Below are 26,009 nucleotides of genomic sequence, written 5' to 3'. Positions count from 1 at the left end.
AAAGCCATAGATAAAATCTTATCAAACACATTGCTTTAAAATAATGGTTTAATTGAATGATTTTTTTTTTTCAAAAAAGATTTTTTTTTCAAATAAACAATAAGTACAGTACATTCCTTTTAAACAATTAATATCGAGAAGAAAAAAAACTTTGTTAAAAGCTGACAAATTGCATTTTGACCTCCCTGTCTTCCTAAAAGAAAGAGCATTGCCCTATTCTCACCATTGCAGGCATCCCAAAGAATTGCCGTGTTGTCAATAGAGCCAGAGAGTAAAAGCTTGCCACAAGGGCCCCATGCCAAGTCATAGATATCGCCAACATGCCCCCTTGTTGGAGGAAAACAAAAAGATACCAGGGAAAGAGGGAAGAAAGAATAAAACAAACAATCTGTAGAAGCACGTCCATCAAATTGTATTCAGAGATACAAAAATAACCCCTATGTTCCTCAGGAAGTGTTGTGCTTAATGCAATGAATGAAAGGACGGATGTTCATCACGTACACTAACTGATCACGCAGACATGTCAGTGGGGAGTGGAGAAAAAAAATCCTTGCAAAATAAATAATTTGACAAGTGAATGAGTAAATAACCATACAAACAAAAATAAGTAAATAAAGAAACTGTACTAAAGTATAAAAAGTACTTTTTTTTTCTTTGTATACATAGTCAAGACTCGTGGAAGAGCTAGAACATGGAACGGATGAGGATGCAGCACAACAAAAGGAACAGGAGAAGGGGGAAACACCAACAGCAGGGCAGAGGGGAAAAAAAGACCGATATGGACAAACAAGGGATGCAGGTAACGATGCGGGGTAGGGGAAAACGTAAGGGTTGGACAAGATGGATAGAGACAAAAATTTGGGAGGGATAGAGGGTGGTTTAACGGGTGTAGAAAAGATTATGGCAATGAATGGGGGATGATTAGAGATGGTGGTGAACAGCTGTATTGAAGACCTGGAGGGAAGAATGAAATTGAAGAGTGGGTTGAAGGTTATTCCACAGGTGAGAAAAAAAGCGGAACAAATGAGTGGAGATGAGCAGTGGTTCTGCATTTTGGAAGTTTCACCAAGAGAGGGTTCCTGGTGGACCTTGTACATCCTGCAGATACCTCGGGTGGGGTTAAAAAGCACAGAGAGTATATGGTGCAAGACCAGAGAGGAGGCGGAAGAAGACAGAGACCACCCACCTGTTGCCGATGGCGAAGTGATCGGCCCGTAGACTCAGCTTCATCACGAGAGATGCCAATGATCTTGAAGGCCTTGGTTTCCACGGCGTCAAGCTGAGCAACGTGTGAGGCAAGGGAGCCAACCCAGACCGAAGAGCAGTACTCCATCAAACTGGGGATGAAAGCCTTGTAGGTGAATAGGAGTTCCAGTGTTCCAAGGAAGGACTATGCATGACGGAGGATGCCCAGTCGGCGACTGGCTTTGAAATGTGACTTGCTCAAGGGCACTATCATGGCTGATAGCGAGACCCAAGAGTTTAAGTGAGTGGACTTCTTCGAGAGGGTTGTTGAGGAAATAGATGGAAGTGTTTGCGGTGAGGTCCTTTCGGAGAGAGAGAGTGAGTGTGCGGGACTTCATAGGGTTAAACGACATATTCCAAGTGTTTGACCAGTTTGTCAAGGTCTGAAGAGAGGGAAGAGGCTCCTGCCTGTCTGCTGTCTGTCTGTCAGAAGTGTCATCAGCAAAGAGATAAAGGGGATTTTCCAGAGTCAGAGAGATCATTTATGAAGGGCGAGAATAAGACTGGGCGCATAACACTGCCTTGGGGTCGAGGCTTGCCAGAAACTACTCCACTTTCTCAGGTGGAAAAGACAGAGTCCAGGAGCAATTGGGGTATGACTGGGAAGAGTGGGTAAGAGAGAGGGGTTGGGGACACAAGATTTGTAAGCAAGAGATTTAAGGTATCATCTCACCTTCACATTGGATTCAATTTCATGCTCAAAGTACTTTTCAGCTTTGTGACTTCTAAGCTGTTCAGTTCCTTCTTAATTATTCTAACTCCCCAACCTTTCCCTGATTGTCTTTCAATTATTTAATGAGCCTATGTTCTATATTTAATGCATTGTAAAATGAGAAAGACACTCTTCAACGTCACGACGTCGACTGATATGCCTCTGCCCACATTATTACATCATTATAATACTTGTACCAAGTTTGATTTAAATCCATTCACCTGTTCTCAAGTTATCACATTTTTACCTGACATGACCTCTGACCATCCCGCCACTGGTTCACGAGTTGGCACAGCAACATAATTTTTTCTTCACATTACCTATGACCTTGACCTCGTGACCAGAAAATCTAATCAGTTCATCTTTACCTCATTATACATACCTGCACCAAGTTTGACCAATATCCCTTCAGCTGTTCTTAAGTTATATACCTATTACAGACGTCTGTAGACCTTTGACCTCGACCCCAAAATTAAATAAGTTCATCTTTTCATCATAATACTCGTACACACTTGTACCAACTTTGGTCAGAATCCCATCACTGGTTCACAAGTTATTGTGTTAACAGGATTTTTACCTAACATGCTCTCTGACCGTGTGACCCCAAAATATAATCAGTTCATCTTTACCTCATTATACATACCTGCACAAAGTTTGACCTAGATCCCTTCAGCCGTCTCAAGTTATCGCGGTAACGAAAACCTATCATGGACGGAAGGACAGACGGACAACCTGAAAACATAATGCCTCCAGCGACTTTGTCGGCGGAGGCATAAAAATTGACCATTCATATGAAATTGCTTCGAAAAAGTCAGGCTTGATATCATTATGGCATGAGGTACATAACAAACAAGAGGGAGAATTGCTTTGCAATAAATGTCCCCTACCCAGGGGCGTTGAGAGCCAGCCCGGGCCCCGAGGCAAACAACCTCGGGGCCCCCACCCCACCCTTTCTCTCTTTTAGAACCTTTTAAGAAACTTTATTTAATGAAGATCCTAAATTAGGGGAGCAACGAGCTCATAAATAAAGCAAAATCAGCTTCTGGGTTTAAATGTAACGATGAGGAAATAAGGATAAGCCGATGAGGAGTTTCACTGTACTGTTTTTAAAAATTTACAAGAGTAGCTCAGGCCCCTCAACGGACCCCGGGCCCTGAGGCAGCGACCCCCTTCTGATCTGCCCTCTCAACGCCCCTGCCCCTACCGATCCAAATCAATGTTCTTGTTCCAAGCAAAAAGGGCATAACTCTGTGAAAAATTGGTGAAACTCCTGGAAACTCAAAATTATTCTGTAACTTGTAATAAAGCCATGTACCAAGTTTCAGTTTAATATATTAAAGAGTATGCAAAAAAGGGCAAAAAAGCACAGGTGGGACAGACAGACGGAAAGCAAACCTAGAGTCGCCTCCGGGTAGTGGACTAATAATACAATAATTGAAAGAGACTAAACCTCATTTCAATGAATTGCACTAATAACATTTTAAGTGCCCAATAAATGTGAAGTCAAATGCAATGCTCCAAATCATGCACAAGGTACATCTATTTGTAAAGAAGAAAAAGCATAAAAAATGTTCACATATCAATACACAATAAGGGAGATTGGAGAGGGGAGAAACAGAATTGTCCACTGATAAGTTCAAGTATATAATGGAAGGTTTGTAGTTATCGAAAGTGGGATGCAAATGTTAGTCCAGTTACCTGAGGGACTTCACAAGAAGCCAACGTTCTTTTGTGTCTTCATCACACCCCAATACAGTGGAAGAGGTTCCTTCTAAACCACCTGTTTCCTCCCTTTTCCACAGAAGAACCAGAGCGTCTGCAGATGAGCACGTACATGGTGAGTGAGACAATGAGAAAAAAAAAATGCTGGGTGTGCAGAAAGGAAGGAGCAGCAGGGGAGAGAAGAGGGGAGAATGTGGGGGAAATAAAATTTAAAGTCTCACCATCTCCACCAGAAGCGAGGGTTTCTCCATCAGGAGAAAATCGCACCGAATTGACTGTTGCAGTATGTCTCGTCAGGTTTGACAAGAGTTCAACAGTTGTCCCACCATCTGAGGGCCAAGATACCAACCACACCTGAAAAGCAATGGAAAGCAATGGAAAGCAAGGAAATTAAAAATGGCCCTGGGACAGGAGTGGATGGGAGGAGGGGGAGTTGTGGTTAGTGGGGGTTGGGGGTGGTTAGAAAATGATGAAATGAAAAGAAAAGAAAAACATAATGGGAGAAAAGAAGAAGAGTACAAATGATGAAAGACTGTGTAATTAAAGTAATAAGAGCGAGAATTATTCACAATACATGTCTTAATTATTCGCAAAATTGCTTCGCAATACATGTCTCCTATCAATGTGATATTTTCTGATTCCAAAAAGGGCATAACTCTGAAAAATTGTTGAAACACCCTGAAACTCAAACTTGTTCTGTAACTTATAATAAATCCATCTACCAAGTTTCAGTTGCATATGTTAAAGGCGATGCGGAAAAAACTGAAAACTCACACATGGGACGGACGAACGGAGAGCAAATCTGTAGTCGCCTCCGGTGAAACCGGTAGAGGACTAATAATAGTTACGTTTATGAGCGGTAGGTGAAAGCATACCATAGGAAAGGTAGCACTGTATAATTGTAGCATGGACCGTGGACGCGTAGGAGAAATCTCGATGTACATCAAGTCGGGAAACTGTAACTTAAAATTGTTTATGTGTTCTTCACACATGAGGAGGGGGGAGGTGGGGGTGAAGGCATGCTAATTAGTATAGGGATTAAGGTTAGTTTTCCCCAGTGTGTGACTCCCCCTGTGATCAACCCCTAACATTTTGTAGCAGCGCCGGCCCTTAAATTACAACCAGCGCCGGCCCTATGAACACTCACGGCAAGTAAACCCACCCAGATGAACACTGACAGCAAAAGGCCATGCCCCCAGAGTGGTACGCTGGGCGTGGAAGAGCAGAGCCGGCAGGCCACGCCCCCGGAGTGACAAGGGCCGGGGGCGATGCAAGCGAGAAGCTTCGAGAGCTCAGAGAGAGCAAAGCTGGAGGAGCAGGACGCTGGCGATTTTTTTTGAGGGAGATTGATTGTGTGCTCTTTTGAGGAGAGCTGTTCTCTATGGTGATTGCAGAGCGTTGACTGTTGCCTCACAAGGGAGCTGGAGGCCACTCTGCCCTCCATATCCCTAATAGACGGTGGAGAACGCTAAGGAGGCCATCGTGTCTGCCTGCCTCATGCCGGTGGCGACCGAACACGGCGCTGCCGCCATTTTGAGCGCTTCCGCACGGGTAGCTCAAGGCTCCGACAGCCATCAGCTTGGAAAAGGGCCCATTTTGAGGCCAACGATAAGTACCGGCCGGCCAAAGGGGACTTCTGTTTATTTTGTTATCTTTTCCCTGTGTGCATGTTCGAGACTGCGTGGAGGTACTATTCAGGTTCACGATGTTTTTTCGTTCAAAATTTTGGTAGATTAGCAAAACTATACATTTTTGGAATATTCAGAGCATGAGGAATCCAAAAATTAATGTTTACATTTGCGTAGACACCTTTGCGAAAATGACACTCAGGACAGTGATGAAGATCTGTAAAAGCATATTCCTGAACGGTATAGACCTCGTAGATCCTGTGTATAGGACTTATAGTTCAATCTGATACTACCTATAACTTCCTATAACAACCTATAACTTCAAAGGACTTGCAATATCATGTATTATGTAATAGTTATATCACAAATATAAAGACAATGGTTTTCAATTACCTTTGTTTGTTGCTTTTCTATAATCCTGAGCACTATTTTGAGGCCTGTATTGGATTCCTTGACCCAGAAAACATAGGATTAGCATATTTCATTAAGTCTCTAGGTTGACTAGAAGCCGAGATCGCACAAAATATGTATTTTATGGCGGCCATTTTCAAAATCCAAAATGGCGGCCATGCAGGTGTCTGTGCAAATGCCAACATTGATTTTCAGATTCTCCATGCTCTGAAGATTCCAAAAATGTACAGGTTTGCTAATCCCAAAATTTTGAACGAAATTATATTTGTTAACATAGTGAACCTGACTATACCTCACAGTAGAGAATTTTAGTTTACCTCAGCATTCATTTTATTCTTTGGTTTATTCTCATAAAATTAATTATTGTTGCATTTTATTTATCGTGTTCGTTTATTCGTTGTTGTTTTGGTATAAACCCGTGTGTTCCGTTCAGATAAACGTCTCGCAGCCTCCATCTCGAGCGCTCATAACCGCCATATTCGGGAGGTCGCCTCGGGAGTAAAAACGTTCGGCTGTTCGTCATCTGGCGGTCTTAATCGCTGGTGACAGGACAATATAAACTAGAAAAAACAGAGATTGCAGACCCTCAACAAGACTTATTTTGCATGATTTTATAGTCCGTACTTTACAGACTTACTCGCATTTAAATTTACATACTTTATAGTCATTCTCAGTTTTTAAAAAAACGTGTAATAGTGGCTACCACCTGGTAGCCCCCCCCCCCCCCCCACTCACAAACACGAAGTCATTTACCCCTTCCCCCCAAAACATTCTCGAACTATGAACATGCCTCCCAATCCCAAGTCCCTCAAGCTCCCCCTCCCAACCCTAAGGCTTCAATCCCCTCTCCACTCCAAATCCCCCTCCACAGCACACACTCACCACAACTCCTCAACCCCCCCCCCCCCCCCTAAAGCATCAGCCTCCTCATCCCAACTCTGTGCCATCTCTGCTCTCACCCCACTGCATCCTCCCCACCCCCCCCCCCCCCCATCCCTCCATGCTCATAAAAGCAAAAGGGCATTCCCACATCGATCATTACATATTTCTTCATTACTTCATCAAAACAGTGGAATATTTAACTCTTTCCCCTCCCCAATCATCGACTTCACAGAAACCACGATCAAAACAGCAACATGGCTCCTACATGTCATGGCCCATTATGGTCAACTGTCCAACTCACAATCCCGCGAGCTATGTGAAATCCCTGTGGAATTGCAACTCTCAAGTGGCTATGAACTGCCTAATTGTGCCAATGAACGACCCTAAACCAATGATCTTCTTTCTGATGCATATATATATATATATATATATATATAAACACATCATGAAAAATAAATAATAATGGAATTTTTCTTTCACAATCTCGCAAGATTCTCAAACCTCCTGGGAGAAAGACCTTTATAATGGCATGGATTTTATGGTTTCTAGTCAAGTAATTTAAGAGAAAGTAGACAGAAATAATAGCAGGAACCTGCAGAACATCCACAGTAAAAGCCCTTGGTCGACAGAATGCCACATAGTTATTTTGGCGGTGCATCAGCAACAGAACGCTGCCTCAATCGCTCTTGAAAATAAAAATAAAAACCCGGGTTTGAAGCAAAAACATCTATTTGCATATGTCATACATTGTGGTAATATAGCTCGGATAGATTCCGATTGCATTGGCCCATTGGCTGAGCAAGGCCTGAAGACAACACAACAACAACATGCATTTTAAGGCCATTTTCCCTGCCAGAACGGGGGTTAGCCTTGCGGTCCCCATGACAATCTTCTCCATTTTGCCCTATTTTCTGCATCTCTCCTTGTTAACCCCCTTGCCCGCATTTCTTCTTCCACCATCTTCAGCCAAGTCTTTCCCGGTCTTCCCCGTCCTCTACTTCCTTCTACATTCATTTCCATCACTCTTCTCAACCAGTCACTTTCATCCTTCCTCAACACATGACCAAACCATCTCAACCTGTTTCTCTTCACAGCATCAATGACAGGCTCTATTCCCATCATTTTTCGCAATTCATCATTTGTCTTCCTCTCTCTCAACAATACTCCGCACATCCACCAAACCATTCACATTTCCACCCTTTCCAGCCTTCGTTGCTGCTCTACGTTCATTACCCATGTCTCGTTCCCATGAATCATAACTCTTCTCACACATGCAGCATACACCTTTCCCTTCAGCTTCAACGACACTCCCCTCCTCATCAGCACGCCACTCAGTTCCCGAAACTTCTTCCATGCACATCTCACTCTTGCAACCGTTGCCGAGTCTGATCCACCTTCTCCATTCAGCACGTCTCCGAGGGTTGGAAGTTGATATTCGGTGTGGTGCTGACTGGGCCGACGTGGTGTGGTGCTGACCGGGCCGACGTCGTGTGGTGCTGACCGGGCCCCCCGCAGCCGTGGTGCTGACGCCACCTCCCCCCCCCCCCCCCCCCCCAGAATTTCCATGTTTTAAACGTTTCCCGGTGTGTACCCTGGTTTAGAATAGGTACACCGTATCCCTGCGTGTCGCAAGAGACGACTAAGAGGGTTGGCATCAGGAAGGGCATCCGGCCATGAAAACATTGCCTCAAAAAGAGAACCATGAGCAAGGCCTGAAGCCTGAAGCCTAAAGGCTAAAGCTTCATGCCTCCACTTACTGTGGCCCTCACAAGGCCTGTGACGCCTATTGGCTCCAACCTTTCGATATTTGATGATCCTTTTAACAGTCGCTTTGTTTGTTTTACACTGACGGGAAAACTTTATGTTTTTGGCTTCACATCATACCAAATGGGTGGAAAGAAGTGTCGCACACGGATGGAAGGACGGACGGATGAACAAGAGCATTCTTATATAGATAAAAATTAAATAACTGAAAAGAAAGAGTTAAAAGGAAAACATGAATAGCAGACAAAAAATGATGGGTGTTATCGGGAGAAAACGGGACAGAACAAACCCCCCCCCCCCCCCCCCCCCACAAATTCCGAAAGGGGAGCGAAGGAGAGGGTAACAATTTGAACCAGAAAATCTACGGCTATCAAGTAAGCAGAGACACGCGAATAACAAGGAGAGTTTTCAGTATCATAGAAAATAGAGAAACAAAAGGTTTCTGTAAGTTATTCACACCCGGACGGCCGCATCAACTCCACCGGTGGCAAGCCTTCCACTCCCTGGCTCTTTGGTTCGACACAATCCATGCTGGAAGTCCAAACTGTACACCGGGCCCTTGTCGTGCCAAAATATCTCTGAAGTGACAACTTTCATGGTGAGACAGAAGTGTTGAGAGGTCAAACCAGGCTGCGAATGAACAGAGAAGTGAGGGGAGGGAAGAGGTGGTGTTGAAATAAGATGGAGGGAGGTCAAATTTTGGGAGTTAGGGAGCGGAGTTATTTCTGTGTTGTTCATGTTGTTGCGCTGTGTATGTGTGCACATTTCCTTGAGTATCGGTCAATTATGCTGCAGTGTTCATAACTCTGTTGGTTATTTTCATTATGTGCAACATCATGAGCGTTAAATTTCCTAAATATGCAAACAAATCGTATTCAATAAACCTAGAATCAAGTAAATACACAAAAGGATAGTCATTCCATGAAGTACGACTAATTACCTCCGCCACCAAAAGTGGATGGAGGTTATGTTTTCACCCATGTCTGTCTGTTTGTCTGTCCGTTTGTGAACAAAATATCTCAAAACGTTGTGGACGGATTCGGACTTAATTTGGCAGAGATGGTAGCGTATGTGACAAGGACGAAAAGATTAGATTTTGGTGAAGATCCAGATTTGGATCCGGCTAATATGATTTTTTAAGTGGTTCTTCACTATCGGGAGATCGGGCCAAAACTATACATAGCAGGAAATCTCAAAAGGTTATGGACGGATTTGGACGAAACTTGGTGGACCGGTTGTGTGTGTAACAAGGAAGAATCGATTCGATTTTGGTGAAGATCCGGATCCAGATCCGGCTAGTATAATTTTTTAGTGATTCTTCACCATTGAGTGATATGGTCAACCAGGCGGAGGTTTGCTCTCTTCTGAGTGCCGTTCTAGTTATTTTTGCATTATTCCATTTCAATACATATACTATATGATGGCAAGTTGAAAAGTAATGCCTCCTCTTCCTTTTCTCCAAAACAGGTAAAGATATTTGAAGGAAGCAAAGCCCAGTCCGCACATTAGTTCTTCCCACCATTGGGTGTAAAATTTTGTGATCCTGACACTCGATGTCTCAATGCTACGTTGCCAAGAACTCAAGATGGCAACACACCGATGTCAGTGCTGTGCAACGTGAAGCAATGGAGATGAGAACCGGGTGCACCATTACAATCATGTGAGTAAGAGATGGTCAAAGGAGTACCACCACAAAGGATCACCAGCACCGACTTAGCTCCATCAGATTTTCATCTCTTCCCTAAACTTAAGGAACACCTTTATGGGGAACATTTTACTTCCGACGATGATGTCAAGGCTGCTGTGAAGCGCTGGTTAGTTAAGTGAGCAGGACACAAAGTTCTATCGTGGCGGCATCACAAAACGACTTGAACCTTGGCAGTAATGTGCGGACCACAGTGTTGATGATGTTGAGAAATATGCACCATGGTAGAATAAACATTGATGTAACATCTGTCTGTTTCCTTCAAATATCTTTACCTGGTTTGGAGAAAAATAATATGAGCCATTACTTTTCTACACGCCCTTGTACATTTATATACCTGTGTAAGTAATGCTTGTATTTAGAAAGGTTTTAAAATATCTGTTAAATGATGAGCCGTTAGTCTTATGGTTCGGATCAAATGCAACACCAATGTCACCAATGCCCTTTTGATCTCCAAATTTGTGCTTTTCTTTGTGGCCGCCAATAAGCCTTTGGGTTTGCCCGTTCCACTTTTGTTTATTGAAGACAACAAATATAAACTTTTCTTCCATTTGGCATTATAACGACTTCTCTACCTCTTCACGTTATCGTACCACCATTGATCGTTCTTATCCGTAATCGTTCTCTGTTCCCACTTCAACTCTATCCAACTGGAATCTACGAGTAATTTTGGGCTGTTCAGCATTAGAAATAGTCATTTTGCCTGTACAACGTATTTCCTCTGGGTTGTCCACCGTTCTTTTTAACGATGGCCGATGAACTTGCCCATGTAGTACTTTGGGATGTACCACACACATGATTTAGAACTGAAGATTCCACCACCTCCTCCCCCCTTATAGTTAAATAAATAGCACCGCAAAGCAGGCGTAACCCCTCAGCCCATGCATGATGGAAACCAATTTCAAGATGGCTGCCGTGGCGGCCATATTGAAAATCGCAGCGCACCCATTTTCGAAGGGAACCTTCCTCTACTCAACCCCAACACACACTGCAAACATGGATTTAATCGGACAAGCCGTTCTCCTTGAAATTGACGGAAACCAAAAGTTGACGGACGCCCGGACGACAATACCCCTTAGCCCAATTTGGGCTGAGGGGTGAAAACTAGAGCGCATACCTCCACCAGGCTGAACAGTTTACATTTTGTATCCCACTGATAGGCCGGATCTGGATCCGGACCTGAACCAAAATCTAATCGGCTTCTTCTTGTCACCGAACCAACTCATCCACCTAGTTTTGTCAAAACTCCTCCAAAACCTTTTGAAATATTATGCTTTATATCGTTTTTAGCCCCATCTCTCAATAAAGAATCCATTTTTTTAAAATGTTGTATCTGGATTGTCACCAAAATTGAATTAATTACTCATTGTCACACACCCAACCTGTATACCAAGTTTTGTCCAAATCCTTCTACAACTTGTTGAGTAGGTTGGTCCACTGATAGGGGAGTAGAAATTTTATTTCTGAATTTCTATTGTCTCACCCCTTCGTTGTGTTGTAAAGTTTTGTGACGATTGAACTTCATTAAAAGGTGCCCCAACAACATCAAATTTTCACCCCCAACAAAACGGGAATTCCCATTTTCCCAGTAGCGCTGTTTTTACTCGGTGCAATGCAGTAAATTTCTAAGTACTCTTCTTCAACTTCAATTCCTTTCTGATACATCATTTTTCCGAGAGATCATCATCATCAGAGAGAAAATGACAATTCCCGTTTTATGGGGGGTGAAAAAGTTTGAAGTCGTTGGGGCACCCCGAAACGAACCCTAAAATTTTTTAAAACTTGTCATGGAATATTTTTTCTTTGAATGGAACATAATGAAGGGATGAGACAATAAAATTTCTAACTTTCATTTTTGTGGACCACCCTATTATATTGTTGAGATGTCATGCTACATATCATTTTTTTGCCCTAACTCTCAATGGCGAAGAATCAATTTTAAAATTTAATATCCGGATCCAAATCTTCACCAAAATCGAATCAATTCGTCCTTGTCATACACCGAACCTGTCCACCAAATTTCGTCCGAATCCGTCCTCAACACTTTGAGATATCCTGCTCACAGACAGTCAAACGTGAAAACAACCTCAGACCACATTCGGAGGCAGAGATAATAAACCCGATCCATCCTTTAAATGAACCTAACAGGATAAATAGCATAAATTAAAACATTAAAATATATTTCAGACATTCCAGGGAACAGGCCAAAAATTTCCTAGATTTGCAAAAAGTATAACTCCATCTCTGTGAACGTCTCAACTCCATCCATCACCCGTAAACCCACCAAGAAACCCGTTATCATTTAACTAACTCCGCAGGATTGATAGGCCTAATGGCTCCTCCTTTGTGGAAGGTCCTTGTACGAAACCTCATCTTATTACTATTAGGTTAACTTTTCCTATTACTAAACACTGTGATGGGGCTTTAGACGGCGCTGCCTTTCCACAAGAAGAATTTTGGTGTTCGACCCCCCCTTACGTCATCAAGTCAACCACAAACACACTCTCCATGGGCATTAATGAACCAGCTGGGTTTTTTTTTTTTAACTAGCAATGCAACATTGACTAGTTCTGATATTAGCAGTTTCCAGCAGCTTAGAATGACGATTCAAATCCCCAATACTGGCATCCTAAAAGGATTTCAAGACTTTAACCTCGAAGTCGAAGATACCAATCCAGCCTTCTCAACACTAGACTAGACTAGGCCAAATATGTTATTATTAAGCCTTTTGTCTTAAAAGACCGTTTGTTAGCATCTTCATTCTTTCTATCCTATACTATTCGGCTACAAGACAAAAAAAAGCAAGTAGTTTTCAAACACAAGATTCTCTTTAGAAGCTTTTAAAGAACAACACAAGTATCCCCGAGAACATGTCCATTCGTTCCGTTTACCTCAGCGTCACTCCGACTGCAACATACGATTATAATTTCCCGCCAATTTCACGTCTGCCATTCGAACAACCAAACGACGCGATCATAAACATGTAATTTCGATGAAGTGATGAATTAACTTTAACAATTTTCATGAAACTTTCTGTGAAACGTGAAAAAGATCTATCTCGGTGGAATTAAATGTAAAATACAAATGACGTCACGGTATAACTAACAGGTTTTTACGGAGAAGCATTAATAAAAGTGGAGACATTCAATAATAATTGTCCCCGTCAAATAATGTTGCGTTTCACACCTGAGATCGGGGAAATTGGAAACTGGAAAGGAAACGTTCAAACATCCGTTAATATGTCGAAGCAATTTTTTTTTTTTAATTAGAACCTAAAAGTCTTACTGCGAACTGTATATTCTTATTGCAATTTTTATATACTGTGTTATTTCATACATACGCAATCATCATTATTCTATCACATTGCGCACCGTATTACACCAATCTTTTGTTAACCATACTATAAACAACAACAACAACCTAAAACAACAACAACTTCATCCAGGAGAATTACTTCCGGGTATCAGGCTGCTTTTCATTTTTCAACCTGTTGCGGTGAGTTTGTGTTATAGCTAGCTTTTTGGTAACATAACCTCAATTATCCAAAGGTTAACATTTGCTGAAGATTGATAAACCTTGATAAACGACCTTGTTCAGAATAGTGTTTGTTAAGTGGCAGCTCGACTCTGTGGGATGATGATTGATGGTTTGAGCGTCCGCTGAGTCTGGGAGGTCGGTTCAAACCTCGGACGAGTCTACACAAAGATTAGACATGGTACGTGCTGCTTCCTTGCTGGACGGCCAGCATTTATAAAATAATGGAGCGTGTGCAACCACAGGTTGGTAATCATTGCGCATGCTCGATGGGCTGGACGGCTTCCTTATGAGGGAACGCGGGTTCCCTTGACAACGGTCGATCTTTGTGATCGGGAGCACGAGTCAGACTTTTGTTCGGGATTCCCGGTCATGCCGTCGTCCTCGGTTGGGATTTGGCAGCCGCAAGTCGGACACGACTCGCTGAAATGTATGAATCGCCGCGGTTTTGACGTTAACCACCCGCGGCCCCCGCTCTTGCTGTGCGCGTGTTGGTCGGTGCCCCCCGAGTGAGGCAGCCCCGTCGCCTGTGCTCTTGGCGCTTACACAATTTTGGAAATTTTGTTTCCTTTCCTATTCTCGGAAAAGTACCAGAAAACGATTACATCAAAAAGTAGAACAGCACTCGGTAGAGAGCATACTGACACATTTTGTCAGGCTGACACATTTTGTATCCCACTGATGGGTCGGATATTCCCTGGTGTTGGGCTAGCGACTAGGGTGCCAGCTTAGGATCCTAGGATCCTGGGTTCGAATCACGGTCGATCGCTGAATTAACGCCAGGGGGGTTGACTCAGCCTGTCATCCTTCCGAGGTCGGCTAATTGAGTACCAGTTCACTGGTAATTCCCTGCTTGTCGTAAATGGCGACAAAAAGGGTTGGCGGCAGGAAGGGCATCCGGCCGTAAAACATTGCTTCAAAAAGGGGACCGAAAAACAACAACAACCACGGTCCCCGAAAAAGGCCAACCCCCGCTTGCGGGGAAAAATGGCCTCTAAAGGTGGTTTTTTGTTTTTTTTTGATCGGTCGGATCTGGATCTGAAGCAAAATGCAATCTGCTTGTTCCTGTCACTTACCCAACTCATCCACCAAGTTTCGTCCAAATCCATCCATAACCTTTTGAAATATCGTGCTATATATCGTTTTTTGCTCTATCTCTCAATGGCAAACAATAACTTTAAAAAAAAAAAAACTAGTACACCCGCTCACTGCTGGAGCGGCAGGAAGGGTCTATCACATTGCGCACCGTATTACACCAATCTTTTGTTAACCATACTATAAACAACAACAACAACCTAAAACAACAACAACTTCATCCAGGAGAATTACTTCCGGGTATCAGGCTGCTTTTCATTTTTCTTTGGGGTATACAGATTACAGTCGATCTATGCCTTTGGTCGGGTCTCAAGAACATTTGATGTGAGTTCATTTACCAAGTTTCTTGTGGAGGGATTGCCAAGTGGTTTAAGCATTCGAACAAGCACTCAATTCAAAACCGTTAAGGAACGGCTGGCTTGGTAAGCACAAGCTTGGTAAGCGCAATTTTTAACTCGAAGGTCACAAGAAACTCATTTTGCAATAAATGTTCGTTTCCCATTAATCGTACACTCTCTAAAATCCAATCTCACCCCTCCCCTCCAAATCTTCCCCATCACCCCTCCCCTCCAAATCTTCCCCATCACCCATCCCTTTCAAATCTTCCCCCTTTCCCGTGGGAAATCCTCCTAATCCTCCCCATCACCCATCCCTTTCAAATCTCCCCCCTTGCCCCCTCCCTCCTAAACTACCCCCTCCCCCCTCCCCTCCAAGACTCCCACTCGCTCCTCCCCTCCTAGACTCCTCCCTCACCCCTCCCCTCCAAATCTCCCCCATATCCCATCCCTTTCAAATCCCTCCCCTTGTCCCATCCCTCCCAAACTCCCCCCTCGCCCCTCCCCTTCAAATCTCCCCACCCTCATTTCTTCTCAGTTTCCCCCCTCTCACTCCCCCCCCCCCCCCCCCTCAAAGCGTCCTCCCCACTTCTTCCCCCTTCCAACTCTCACCTCCATCTCCCCCAACCTTCTGCCTCGCTCTTCCCCCTCCTCAAATAACACCTCATTGTGCCTCACTCAATCACCATCAAACCTTTTGTCCGCCCCATCCTTCCCTTTCTCCGAGCTATTCTGAAATCTCTGACACACCTTCAACTGCTCTCCCTACCTCTTCCACCTCTTCCACATCTTACCCGACCCTCCTCCCCCCTGTTCTGTATCCGATGCTCCACCTTCCTCTTCATTAACGGTATGGACCTCAAACATCCGGGGCCTTCCTTCAAACTTAACTGATCTCTCCATACAGGTTGCTTCTGTCAAACCAGACGTGATCTGCTTAACAGAAACTTTCCTCCTTCATGATGTCTCTGATTCCTTAGTATCTCTCCCGGGTTACTCCCTCCTCCGGTATGATAGACCTGAGCCTCGTCCTGGAGGTGGGGTTGCTATCTTTATCAAAAACTCTCTTCCTCACTCGCCCTGCACTGCACTCTCTCCACCTCACCCCCAGGAATACCTCTGGCTACGGCTTCCCCTTCGCTCCCACCTCTTGTTCATATGTGTGTTGTACCGTCCACCAAACAGTGATGACTCCATCTACATCTCGCTGTCTGATAATATGGACCAACTTCTATCTACTCATCCCAACTGTCTCTTGCGGAGGGCTTGCACCTTGGGGTCGGCGGTCTGGTGGGCCGCCATGCGGGCGAAGTCCACACCCAGGTGGACGGCGTTCGTGCCGGACCGGGAGAGGCAATCGGCCACAGCGTTGTCCTTGCCTGCGACGTGCCGGATGTCCGTCGTAAATTTGGACACGGCGGAGAGGTGGCGCTGCTGGCGGGCCGACCACGGCTCCATAACCTTGGCCATGGCGAAGACCAGGGGTTTGTGGTCCACAAACGCCGTGAACGGGCGGCCCTCCAAAAGATGGCGGAAGTGGCGAACAGCCAGGTAAAGGCCGTGGAGCTCGCGGTCGAAAGCGCTATACTTGCGCTCGTTAGGGCGAAGCTGCCGGCTGAAGAAGGCCAGCGGTTGCCAAGCTCCGTTCACCCACTGTTCATGCACGGCGCCCACCGCGTAGTCGGAAGCGTCCATGGTGAGGGCGATGGGTGCGTCGAGCACCGGGTGCGCCAGCATGGTCGCGTTGGCGAGGGCCAGCTTAGCGCCCGTGAACGCCGTGTCCATCTCTGTGGTCCAGGCGATGCCGTGCTTGGCCGGTTTGCCCCGGAGGGCTTTGTACAGGGGGCGCATGAGTTGGGCGGCGCGAGGCATGAACCGATGGTAGAAATTTACCATCCCCAAAAATTCCTGTAGGGCCTTGATGGAGCGAGGGCGTGGGAAACTTGTGACTGTCTCCACCTTGGTAGGCAGCGGGACGGCCCTGCGCTTCGTGATGCAGTGCCCCAGGAAGTCGACGGCCGTTATGCCAAACTGGCATTTTGCCGGGTTGATGATGAGGCCGTGCTGGCCGAGGCGCTCAAAAAGCGTGCGCAGGTGGACGAGGTGCTCTGCCCGGGAAGTGCTGGCGATGAGAATGTCATCCAGGTAGACAAACAGAAAGGTGAGATTGCGCAGCACACTGTCCATCAGCCGCTGGAAGGCCTGGGCCGCGTTCTTAAGGCCGAACGGCATTCGTAGGAACTCTAAGAGGCCAAAAGGTCTAATTACAGCCGTCTTCGGAACGTCGGCCGGCCGGACAGGTACCTGGTGGTAGCCCCGAATGAGGTCGACCTTGTAGAAGATCACCCGCCCCGCCAAACGGGCGGAAAAGTCCTGTATGTGTGGTATCGGGTACCGGTCGGGGGTGGTGGCGTCGTTGAGGCGGCGTTAATCGCCGCATGGTCGCCATCCGCCACCCGGTTTGGGCACGATGTGCAAGGGCGAGGCCCACGCGCTATTCGAGCGTCGCACAATTCCCAATCGCTCCAGCGCGTCGAATTCCGCCTTCGCTACAGCGAGTTTGGCCGCGTCGAGGCGACGAGCCCTGGCGTAGACCGGTGGACCTGTGGTCGGGATGTGGTGTTCGACGCCGTGCTTGACGGCGACGGCCGAAAACGTCGGCTGCGTGAGGGCGGGAAACACGGCGAGTAGGCGGGTGAAATCGTCCACGCCCGGAGCGCGCAGGCTAGCTTGGTCGGAGCGGAGCCGCTCAATGAGCAAGCGAGCGAGCTGAAGGTCTCCGCGTTGATGAGCCGACGCCGTTTGATGTCAACCAAAAGCCCATGCGCGCAAAGAAAATCTGCACCCAGCAAGGCCATGGGCATGTTCGCCGTGATGAAGTCCCACCTGAAGCGCTGGCCCCCGAAGCAGAATTCGACGCTGCGCGAACCTAAGGTGCGGATGGAGGAACCGTTTGCGGCGACCAAAGCGGGGCCGCAAAGCACGGCCTGTTTGTCCTCCACCGAGGCGGGTATCACGCTCAGCTGAGCGCCGGTGTCACACAAAAAACGCCGCCCGGACTCCGTGTCCATGATAAACAGAAGGCTGCCTGAATGGCCGACGCTCATGGCAGGCAGCGAGCGCCGGCCTGGTCGTTTCCCGACCCGCCAAAAGTGCAGGGTGGGCGGCACGTTCTGGCCTTCTGCCCGAACCTGGCGTGGTAGTAGCACATGGTCCGCTCTGGTGGAGGCTTCGGCGGTCGCGTCGGGTTCGGTCGACGGGGCGTCGCGGCGGCCGCAGCCGTCAGTGGCACGGACTCGGCCGGTGGAGGCGCTGGTCGTGGCGCGGGCGTTGCCTCGGTCGGCCCAGGGTTCCAGGCGGCCGCTCCGACATGTCGCCTGGCCGAGCAAAATTTATCGGCCTCCTTGGCCAGGGCGCGAGGGTCCGTGATGGGCGAGTTAGCCAAAGCTAACCGTACCTGCCCGGGTAGCCGCTGGAGGAACAGCTCGCGGAAGAGGAAGTCCGGGCTGTGGTCACCGAGAAGAGCAAGCATGTGGTCCATGCTTTCGGACGGACGGGCCTCGCCCAGCTCCGGGAGGTGGAGTAGTTGTCGTGCGCGTTCGGTCTCCGTGAGTCCAAACGCACCGAGGAGTAGGCCTTTGAGCGTGCCGTATTTGTTGGCGTCCGGCAGGTGCTGTCGGAAGCTCAGAACCCGGGCAGCGGAGGAGGCGTTGAGCGCAGAGACCACGTGGTGGTGGTAGCGCGTCGTGTCCTCCGTGATGTTCCGCAGGGCGAAGAGAGAAGCCGCTTGAGCAAACCAAACGGTCGCGTGAGATTCCCAAAAGCCCGGGAGCTTCAAAGCTACAGCTGACTCCATCGCCGTGTTCGTAGAAAGGGGTCACCAATTGTGGGAGCTGTGCTCGCACGATAAAATCGGACAAAATGGACGACGCCAGGAATTAAGTTTCTCTGAGCTATTTATTTCCAGCTCACTCGAAAGAACTCAAAAGCACTGAATCAGCCCATCGAACGGGCGGCAATATATATCAGAAACTCAACACACAAAAGCCACGCCTCTCAGGCGGGGCGTGGTATGCAAATAGATAAGCCACGCCTCTCAACGGGGCGTGGTATGCAAGGCAAGCGTTTGCCCGGTAAAGGCAAGTCTCAACACGCCCGGGCGAGTCCGGACACGTGACCGCTCGCCGGTTGCGTCATCGGCCGGTGCAGGGTAATTGTGTCATGCTACCGGTAACCGCTACAAACGTCTCGTATCCTTCAGGGGGACGGCAGCATGAAAGAGATAAGGGGACGGCAGCATGAGAGGGAGAAGGCACGGCAGCATGAGAGGGAGAAGGGACGGCAGCATGAGAGGGAGAAGGGGGATGGCAGCATGGGAGAGAGAAGGGGGATGGCAGCATGAGAGAGAGAAGGGGGACGGCAGCATGACAGGGAGAAGGGGGACGGCAGCATGAGAGGGGGAAGGGGGACGGCAGCATGAGAGGGAGAAGGGGGACGGCAGCATGAGAGGGGGAAGGGGGACGGCAGCATGAGAGGGAGAAGGGGGACGGCCGCATGAGAGGGAGAAGGGGGACGGCAGCATGAGAGGGATAAGGGGGACGGCAGCATGAGAGAGAGAAGGGGGACGGCAGCATGACAGGGAGAAGGGGGGCGGCAGCATGAGAGGAAGAAGGGGGACGGCAGCATGAGAGGGAGAAGGGGGACGGCAGCATGATACGGAGATGGGGGACGGCAGCATGAGAGGGAGTAGGGACGGCAGCATTAGAGGGAGAAGGGGGACGGCAGCATGAGAGAGATAAGGGGGATGGCAGCATGAGAGGGAGAAGGGGGATGGCATCACGAGAGGGAGAAGGGGGACGGCAGCACGAGAGGGAGAAGGGGGACGGCAGCACGAGAGGGAGAAGGGGGACGGCTGCACGAGAGGGAGAAGGGGGACGGCAGCACGAGAGGGAGAAGGGGGACGGCAGCACGAGAGGGAGAAGGGGGACGGCAGCATGATAGGGAGAAGGGGGACGGCAGCATGAGAGGGAGAAGGGACGGCAGCATGAGAGGGAGTAGGGATGGCAGCATGAGAGGGAGTAGGGACGGCAGCATGAGAGGGAGAAGTGGGACGGCGGCATGAGAGGGAGAAGTGGGACGGCGGCATGAGAGGGAGAAGTGGGACGGCGGCATGAGAGGGAGAATTGGGACGGCGGCATGAGAGGGAGAAGGGGGACGGCAGCATGAGAGGGAGAACGGGGACGGCAGTATGAGAGGCAGAAGGGGGACGGCAGCATGAGAGGGACAAGGGGGACGGCAGCATGTTTGACAGAAGGGGGACGGCGGCATGAGAGGGAGAAGTGGGACGGCAGCATGAGAAGGAGAAGGGGGACGGCAGCATGAGAGAGATAAGGGGGACGGCAGCATGAGAGGGATAAGGGGGACGGCAGCATGAGAGGGAGAAGGGGGACGGCAGCATGAGAGGGAGAAGGGGGACGGCAGCATGATAGGGAGAAGGGGGGCGGCAGCATGAGAGGGAGAAGGGGGACGGCAGCATGAGAGGGAGAAGGGGGACGGCAGCATGAGAGGGAGAAGAGGGACGGCAGCATGAGAGGGAGAAGGGGGACGGCAGCATGATAGGGAGAAGGGGGACGGCAGCATGAGAAGGAGTAGGGACGGCAGCATGAGAGGGAGAAGTGGGACGGCAGCATGAGAGGGAGAAGTGGGACGGCAGTATGAGAGGGAGAAGTGGGACGGCAGCATGAGAGGGAGAAGTGGGACGGCAGCATGAGAGGGAGAAGGGGGATGGAGGTAGGAGAGAGGGATGGGTTGGCAAAGTGAGAGTGGGGTTGGCAGAGTAAGAGTAGGAGGTGACTGCAGAGTGAGTGGGATGTGGCGGCAGAGTAAGAATGGGGGGAGGGAGGTGGGGTGTGGTGGCAGAGTGAGAATTGGGGGCGGGGGGGTGGAGGGATTGCTGTGGCACTGTGAGAATGGGAGGGGGTTGGTGGTGGCAGAGTGACAGGGTGGGAGAGTGGGGGAAGAGGGGGAGGCAGGTTAAGAGTGAGAGGAGTGACGGCAGGTTGAGAGGGGGGGGGGGGGGAGTCGGGGGTGGGTATGTGAGAATTGGGGGTGGGGGGTGGCGACTGGGTGAGAGTGGTGCGGGGGGAGGGTGATCGTCAAATCGTTTTTGATGAGGAGATCATCAAATCCCATTTCCTTTTGTGTTGGAGCAAGAAAACTGCTTATCATATCGAGATGTCACTCGGATGTCACTGTGACAGTTGCCCCACTGGCAATGGAAAATAAATATGCTTCTATGACACAGGTCCAAGAAATGTCACACCACACTGTGACACGTTCACTGTGTAAAGGTCGTTGGTGGAACTGCTTGGGATTTTCTAATGCCCAAAATCGGATGTTCTAATTGTTGACAAACTTTGAGCTGGAAATGAGCTTCATCTGACTTGATTACTCTCGCAACAAACCTGCCATCCCCCTCACTCATCCGAAGGAATGTTTCACAAAATTCCATCCTGCTTCGTTTGGGAACGTGTGTACATCATCCTTCGGCGTCATCTGAACGGATGTTCTCTTTATATTTGATGCCTGTAACAGTTTTCTTGTTGTATGGCGTGGACTACACCGAAGAGCTGCATGCACAACTGCACTATTGTTAGCCGTACAGACGAACATCCTGGAGACTTGGCTCGTGCACTGACAGTTTCACGAAACATTTTCGCATACGAGAGTATTGTGTTCCCGGAAGGATATTTTCTAACATTGTAAATGAATTATATTTCCAGGATTTTTGCTCTCTCCACACTTGCCCACTTCTCCATGTTTGTTTCATCTTGCAGGAGTCCGATATATCCTATATATGCAGGTGTCCTAGAATCCCATATAATCTGCAATATGCAAGTTTTAGTTTTATTTTTTGCATTGCATTGCTTTGTGTTTTAGTTTAATTTAAAATGTGTCAGCTATTTATTGGCCACCATGTACAATTTGTCACTGCAGTGTTTTATGAAAAAGCACCATTCGGCAGCAAAATGCATGTTTATTTTGTCTGTATTTCATGGGTCGATTGGGGGGCGAGGGGGATTCACTTTGGGGGATTCACATTAGCAAGATGTGGTTGCCTTTGCATAAATTACTAGGGATGCCTATTTTCCTGGGGAAAAATGTTCTGGGTCAGATTTGTGTGGCTCTGCCTGACTCAGTCAGTTTCATACAGAGGTGCTTTTCATTTGTGAAATGTCATAATCTCGCTCTTTTAGCGAATTTCTGATATATTATTTTGTACTGACATAATAAATATATTTTATCCATGCAGACTCGATTGTACATAGAAACGTGGCTCGGGAAGAGTAGTGTGACTATGGGTAGAATGCGATGCACCGACAGTGGGAGAACACATGGAGGCACCAAGCAAAAGGATGTAAAAAAAGAAAAGAAAAAAAAAAGGGAGGTTGAGAGTTTTGGCTTATTGACTTTTTGGGTCCTTGGGGACTTTTGGGTCATTTTGGCCTTTTGCCAGTTGTCCTCTGCTCCATTGTTAAGATGGTCTCACCTCTCTGCCATAACCTCTACCATGAGCTTCGATTGCTGTAAATAAAAGTTTTAATTTTTTAATTTGTTTTTACAACTAGGGCCCATTGGTCCATTGTACCGAATTTTCATTGCTCTTCACGGCCTTGTAGCATACCTGCCTGCTGGACTTGAGGGGTATTTTGGGACCTCAGGGTCTTTGAGGACCTTTGGGTCCTTGGGGACTTTTGGGTCATCAAGGACTTTTTGGGTCCTTGGAGACCTTTGGGTCTTTTGGGTGATTAAGGACTTCTGGGTCATCAAGAAGCCTTTGGGTCCTCAGGGACTTTTGGTTCTTTGTGGACTTTTGGGTCATCTAGGTCTTTTTGGACCTTGGGGAGTTTTGGGTCATCTGGGTCTTTTCGGTCCTCAGGATCTTTTGGGTCTCAAGTGTTAAAGGGTCTTCCAAGGTCTAAGGGGTTTCAGCAGTCTAAGGGGTTAAAAGGTACATTTGAAGAGTACCTAATTGTTTTTAATTTTTTTTTTCAATACAGAATCAAGGCTTGTGTAAGAACTAACACATTGAACATGAAAACATGCACAGACACATAAAACATGCAATGAATGGAGCGGGAGACAAGAGGGGGAGGGAGCGGGAAGTACACAAGCACAACAACAGAAGAGGGAAGTCGGTAGATCTGTGGAAGGGGGAGGGCTAGGGGAGGAGGGAGGGGTACACGGTATAAAGCAAATTAACACTTCTCGGAATTTCAGGAAAGACGTTGGGGATTTAAAGAGGTGGATTTGGGGTGTTTTATCAAGGTTTTGGGGGTTGAAAAGATCAAGGTTTTGGATGGGGGAAGATAAGAGATGGTGGTGAACAGCTGTTTTAAAGACATGGAGGAAGGACAGGGATTGAAAAGAGTGTGGGAATTTGTTCCAGAGGCAGGAGAAAGGAGGAATGAAGGTGTGAAGGTGAGCAGAGAGTCTTTATTTTGGTAGTTTCACCAGAAGAGGGTTGCTGGCAGATCTTGTGTGTCCTGCAGGAATATTTGGGGGACAGAGCACAGACAGAGCAGGGGGAGCAAGGCCGGAGAGGAGTCGGTAGAAGACAGAAAGACCACCTACCTGCCTGCGGTGAGAGAGAGAAAGGCCCTCAGAATCGGCTTCATCGCGGGAGATTCCAATGATTCTGAATGCTTTGGTTTCAACCGCGTGAAGCCGAGCTAGGTGTGAGGCAGGAGCACCAGCCCAGAGGGGAGAGCAGTATTCCATTGAGCTGCGGATGAAAGCTTTGTATGTGGTGAGGAGCTCAGAAGTGCCCAGAAAGGACTTCGCACGATGGAGTATGCCCAGTCGGCGACTGGCTTTGAGGGCCAGCTTGGACATGTGGTTTTCCCAAGAAAGATCATGGCAGATAGTGAGACCCAAAAGCTTGAGTGACAGAACTTCTTCAAGAGGATTGTTCAGAAAGTAGATGGGAGGGTTGTCCAGACGGTTTTTTCGGAGAGAAAAAGTGAGAGTGTGAGATTTGTCCGGATTGAAAGACATGTTCCACTTGTTTGACCAGTTTGTGATATTGGCCATGTCTGCAGAGAGTAAAGAGGCTGCTGCCTGCCGATCTGAGGGTTGGGATATGGAGCGGCAGAGAGTGGAGTCATCAGCAAAGAGATAGAGAGGATTTTCCAGAGAGTCGGAAAGATCATTGATGAAGACCGGAAAAAGCACAGGGCCCAGATAACTGCCTTGAGGAACTCCAGCCTAAACAGGAAGGGGAGAAGAGAGAATTCCATTCAGGGCCACATGGTGACCGATCAGAAAGGAAGTCTGCAAGCCATGCGTGGAGGTTTCCATGGATACCATACGAGGAGAGTTTGGTGAGCAGGGTGGGGTGCCAGACCATATAGAAGGCACAATCTATGTCAAGGGAGACGGCTCTGATTTCCTGTTTTCCTATTTGGCATTGAGGACCTCCATCCATCGTTGAGGCAGCAGAAGCAGCATGTCCAGAGTAGAATGACCTGGTCTGAATCCAAATTGATGATCCGAGATCAAGCCATTGTGGAAGAGGAAGGATTTGATGTCAGAAGCGATGATCGATTCCATGACCTTGCTGATTATTGAGAGCAGGCTGATTGGTCTGAAGTTCCAAGGATCTGGTTTGGCACCATTTTGTGTGAGGCGGTAATGTTGGCTGATTTTGAGGCAGATGGCAGATGACCTTGAGCAAAAGAGAGGGTGAAATGAACAGAGAGAGGAGAGGGTGTGAAAGAGTGGAAGAGCAGGATTTTAGGACCTGTGGGCTGATGCCGTCTGGTCCAGTTGCAGAATCAGAGTCGAGGTTTGACAAAAACTTCTCCACCTTTTTTTTTTTTTTTTTTTTTTTTTTTGTATACTGAATCGAGGCTCGTGAAAGAGCTAAAGTTGGACACAGAGTCCAGGAGCAGCTGGGTTCGACTGGGTATGGTAGGTACAGAGAGAGATGGGTTTGGGACACAAGATTTCGAGGCAAACACAGAGTTGAGGCATTTGGCTTTGTCACGTGCGTTGTCAGCTGTGTAGCCATTTGAGGTAGAGGAGGGGATGGAGGGGGAACAAACACCAGAGACAGATTTGACCAGACGCCACCCCGATTTGGAGGAGGGAGACAGGTTTGAGAGTTCAGTCTTGAGAGTAGAGTGCTTCCTGGCTCTCCTAAGGGTAGATACACACTTGTTCCGAGCTTTGTGAAAGGAATGGTGTTTTCCTTCTTTTGGCTTAGCCTTCCAAGAGGCAAAGGCGAGTTGTTTCCGGGCAACTGCCTCACCACAACATTAATTAATAATAATAGACGTACCTGTAATAAATAGACACAAAAAGTATGACAAACACATACACACACACACACACCTCATCCATTTATAGTAGATACAGTATTTGTATAAGGAAAAATGTCAGACTGAAGCGCGGTGCTACGCGCGCTACTTGTATAGCAAGGAGGAAGCGGACAACGCGGTAAGTTCAAAGAGTCTTTATTACAAGAGCTCCACTGTAGCACTGGAGCGCTCCGGGCTGCGCGCCCGGTGTATATCCCGCGGCCACGCCTACCCCTCGGGCGTGGCCGCCGCCCACTTGGTGCGCGGAATGATGCCATCACGCCAGTGAGCTTTCGTGTCCGCCACACGCGCCCCCCCCAGAATTCCCGCGCACCTGGAGGGCCAGTTTGCGGGGCAAACGGATGACCCGGCCGAAGCGCCCTCTGGCGACTGGCGGCGTCCGGGGTGCAGGGATGCCAGCTGGGATGCCTCCGGCTGCACCCGGGATGGGTGCAGGACCGGGGGGCGGCGGGCCGGCGGGCCTGGGCGGTGCCGGGGGTCTGCCCGCAGGGGGGCGGCCCCGACGCGGGGGCCGAGCCACCGGCGGTGGGTGGTCCACGTCGAGGTGGGCCGGCTTGAGGCGATCCACTGAGAGGCGGTCGGGAGTACCGCCGA

At 48.1% G+C, this 26,009-nt stretch overlaps 2 protein-coding genes across 3 annotated transcripts in view; one reads left to right on the top strand and one right to left on the bottom strand.

Annotated features, from left to right (window-relative positions):
• The window catches only part of CHAF1B (chromatin assembly factor 1 subunit B), a 39,860-nt gene extending 26,550 nt beyond the window's left edge, over positions 1-13,310 (bottom strand). The window contains exons 1-5 of one of the 2 annotated variants that reach the window (XM_078772242.1): positions 13,256-13,310; positions 8,824-8,994; positions 3,901-4,033; positions 3,656-3,773; positions 224-327 (exon numbers count right to left, since the gene is read on the bottom strand). In XM_078772242.1, the coding sequence (XP_078628368.1) occupies positions 224-327; positions 3,656-3,773; positions 3,901-4,033; positions 8,824-8,994; positions 13,256-13,300 (571 nt within the window). In that variant the 5' untranslated portion in view covers positions 13,301-13,310. The other variant, XM_068106279.2, reaches the window with a different exon arrangement.
• Positions 13,311-13,495: 185 nt separating this feature from the next.
• The window catches only part of LOC137420841 (uncharacterized), a 43,018-nt gene continuing 30,504 nt past the window's right edge, over positions 13,496-26,009 (top strand). Inside the window, exon 1 of the mRNA XM_068106280.2 lies at positions 13,496-13,564. The gene's annotated coding sequence lies outside the window, so the exon portion shown is untranslated. The remainder of the gene's footprint in view (positions 13,565-26,009) is intronic.

This window comes from Myxine glutinosa, chromosome 2 (assembly GCF_964187855.1).
Source record: "Myxine glutinosa chromosome 2, kmMyxGlut1.1, whole genome shotgun sequence".
Classification (NCBI taxonomy): domain Eukaryota; kingdom Metazoa; phylum Chordata; class Myxini; order Myxiniformes; family Myxinidae; genus Myxine; species Myxine glutinosa.
The sequence above is the reverse complement of the archived record's forward strand: the minus strand, read 5'-3'. Positions and strand labels throughout refer to the sequence as shown.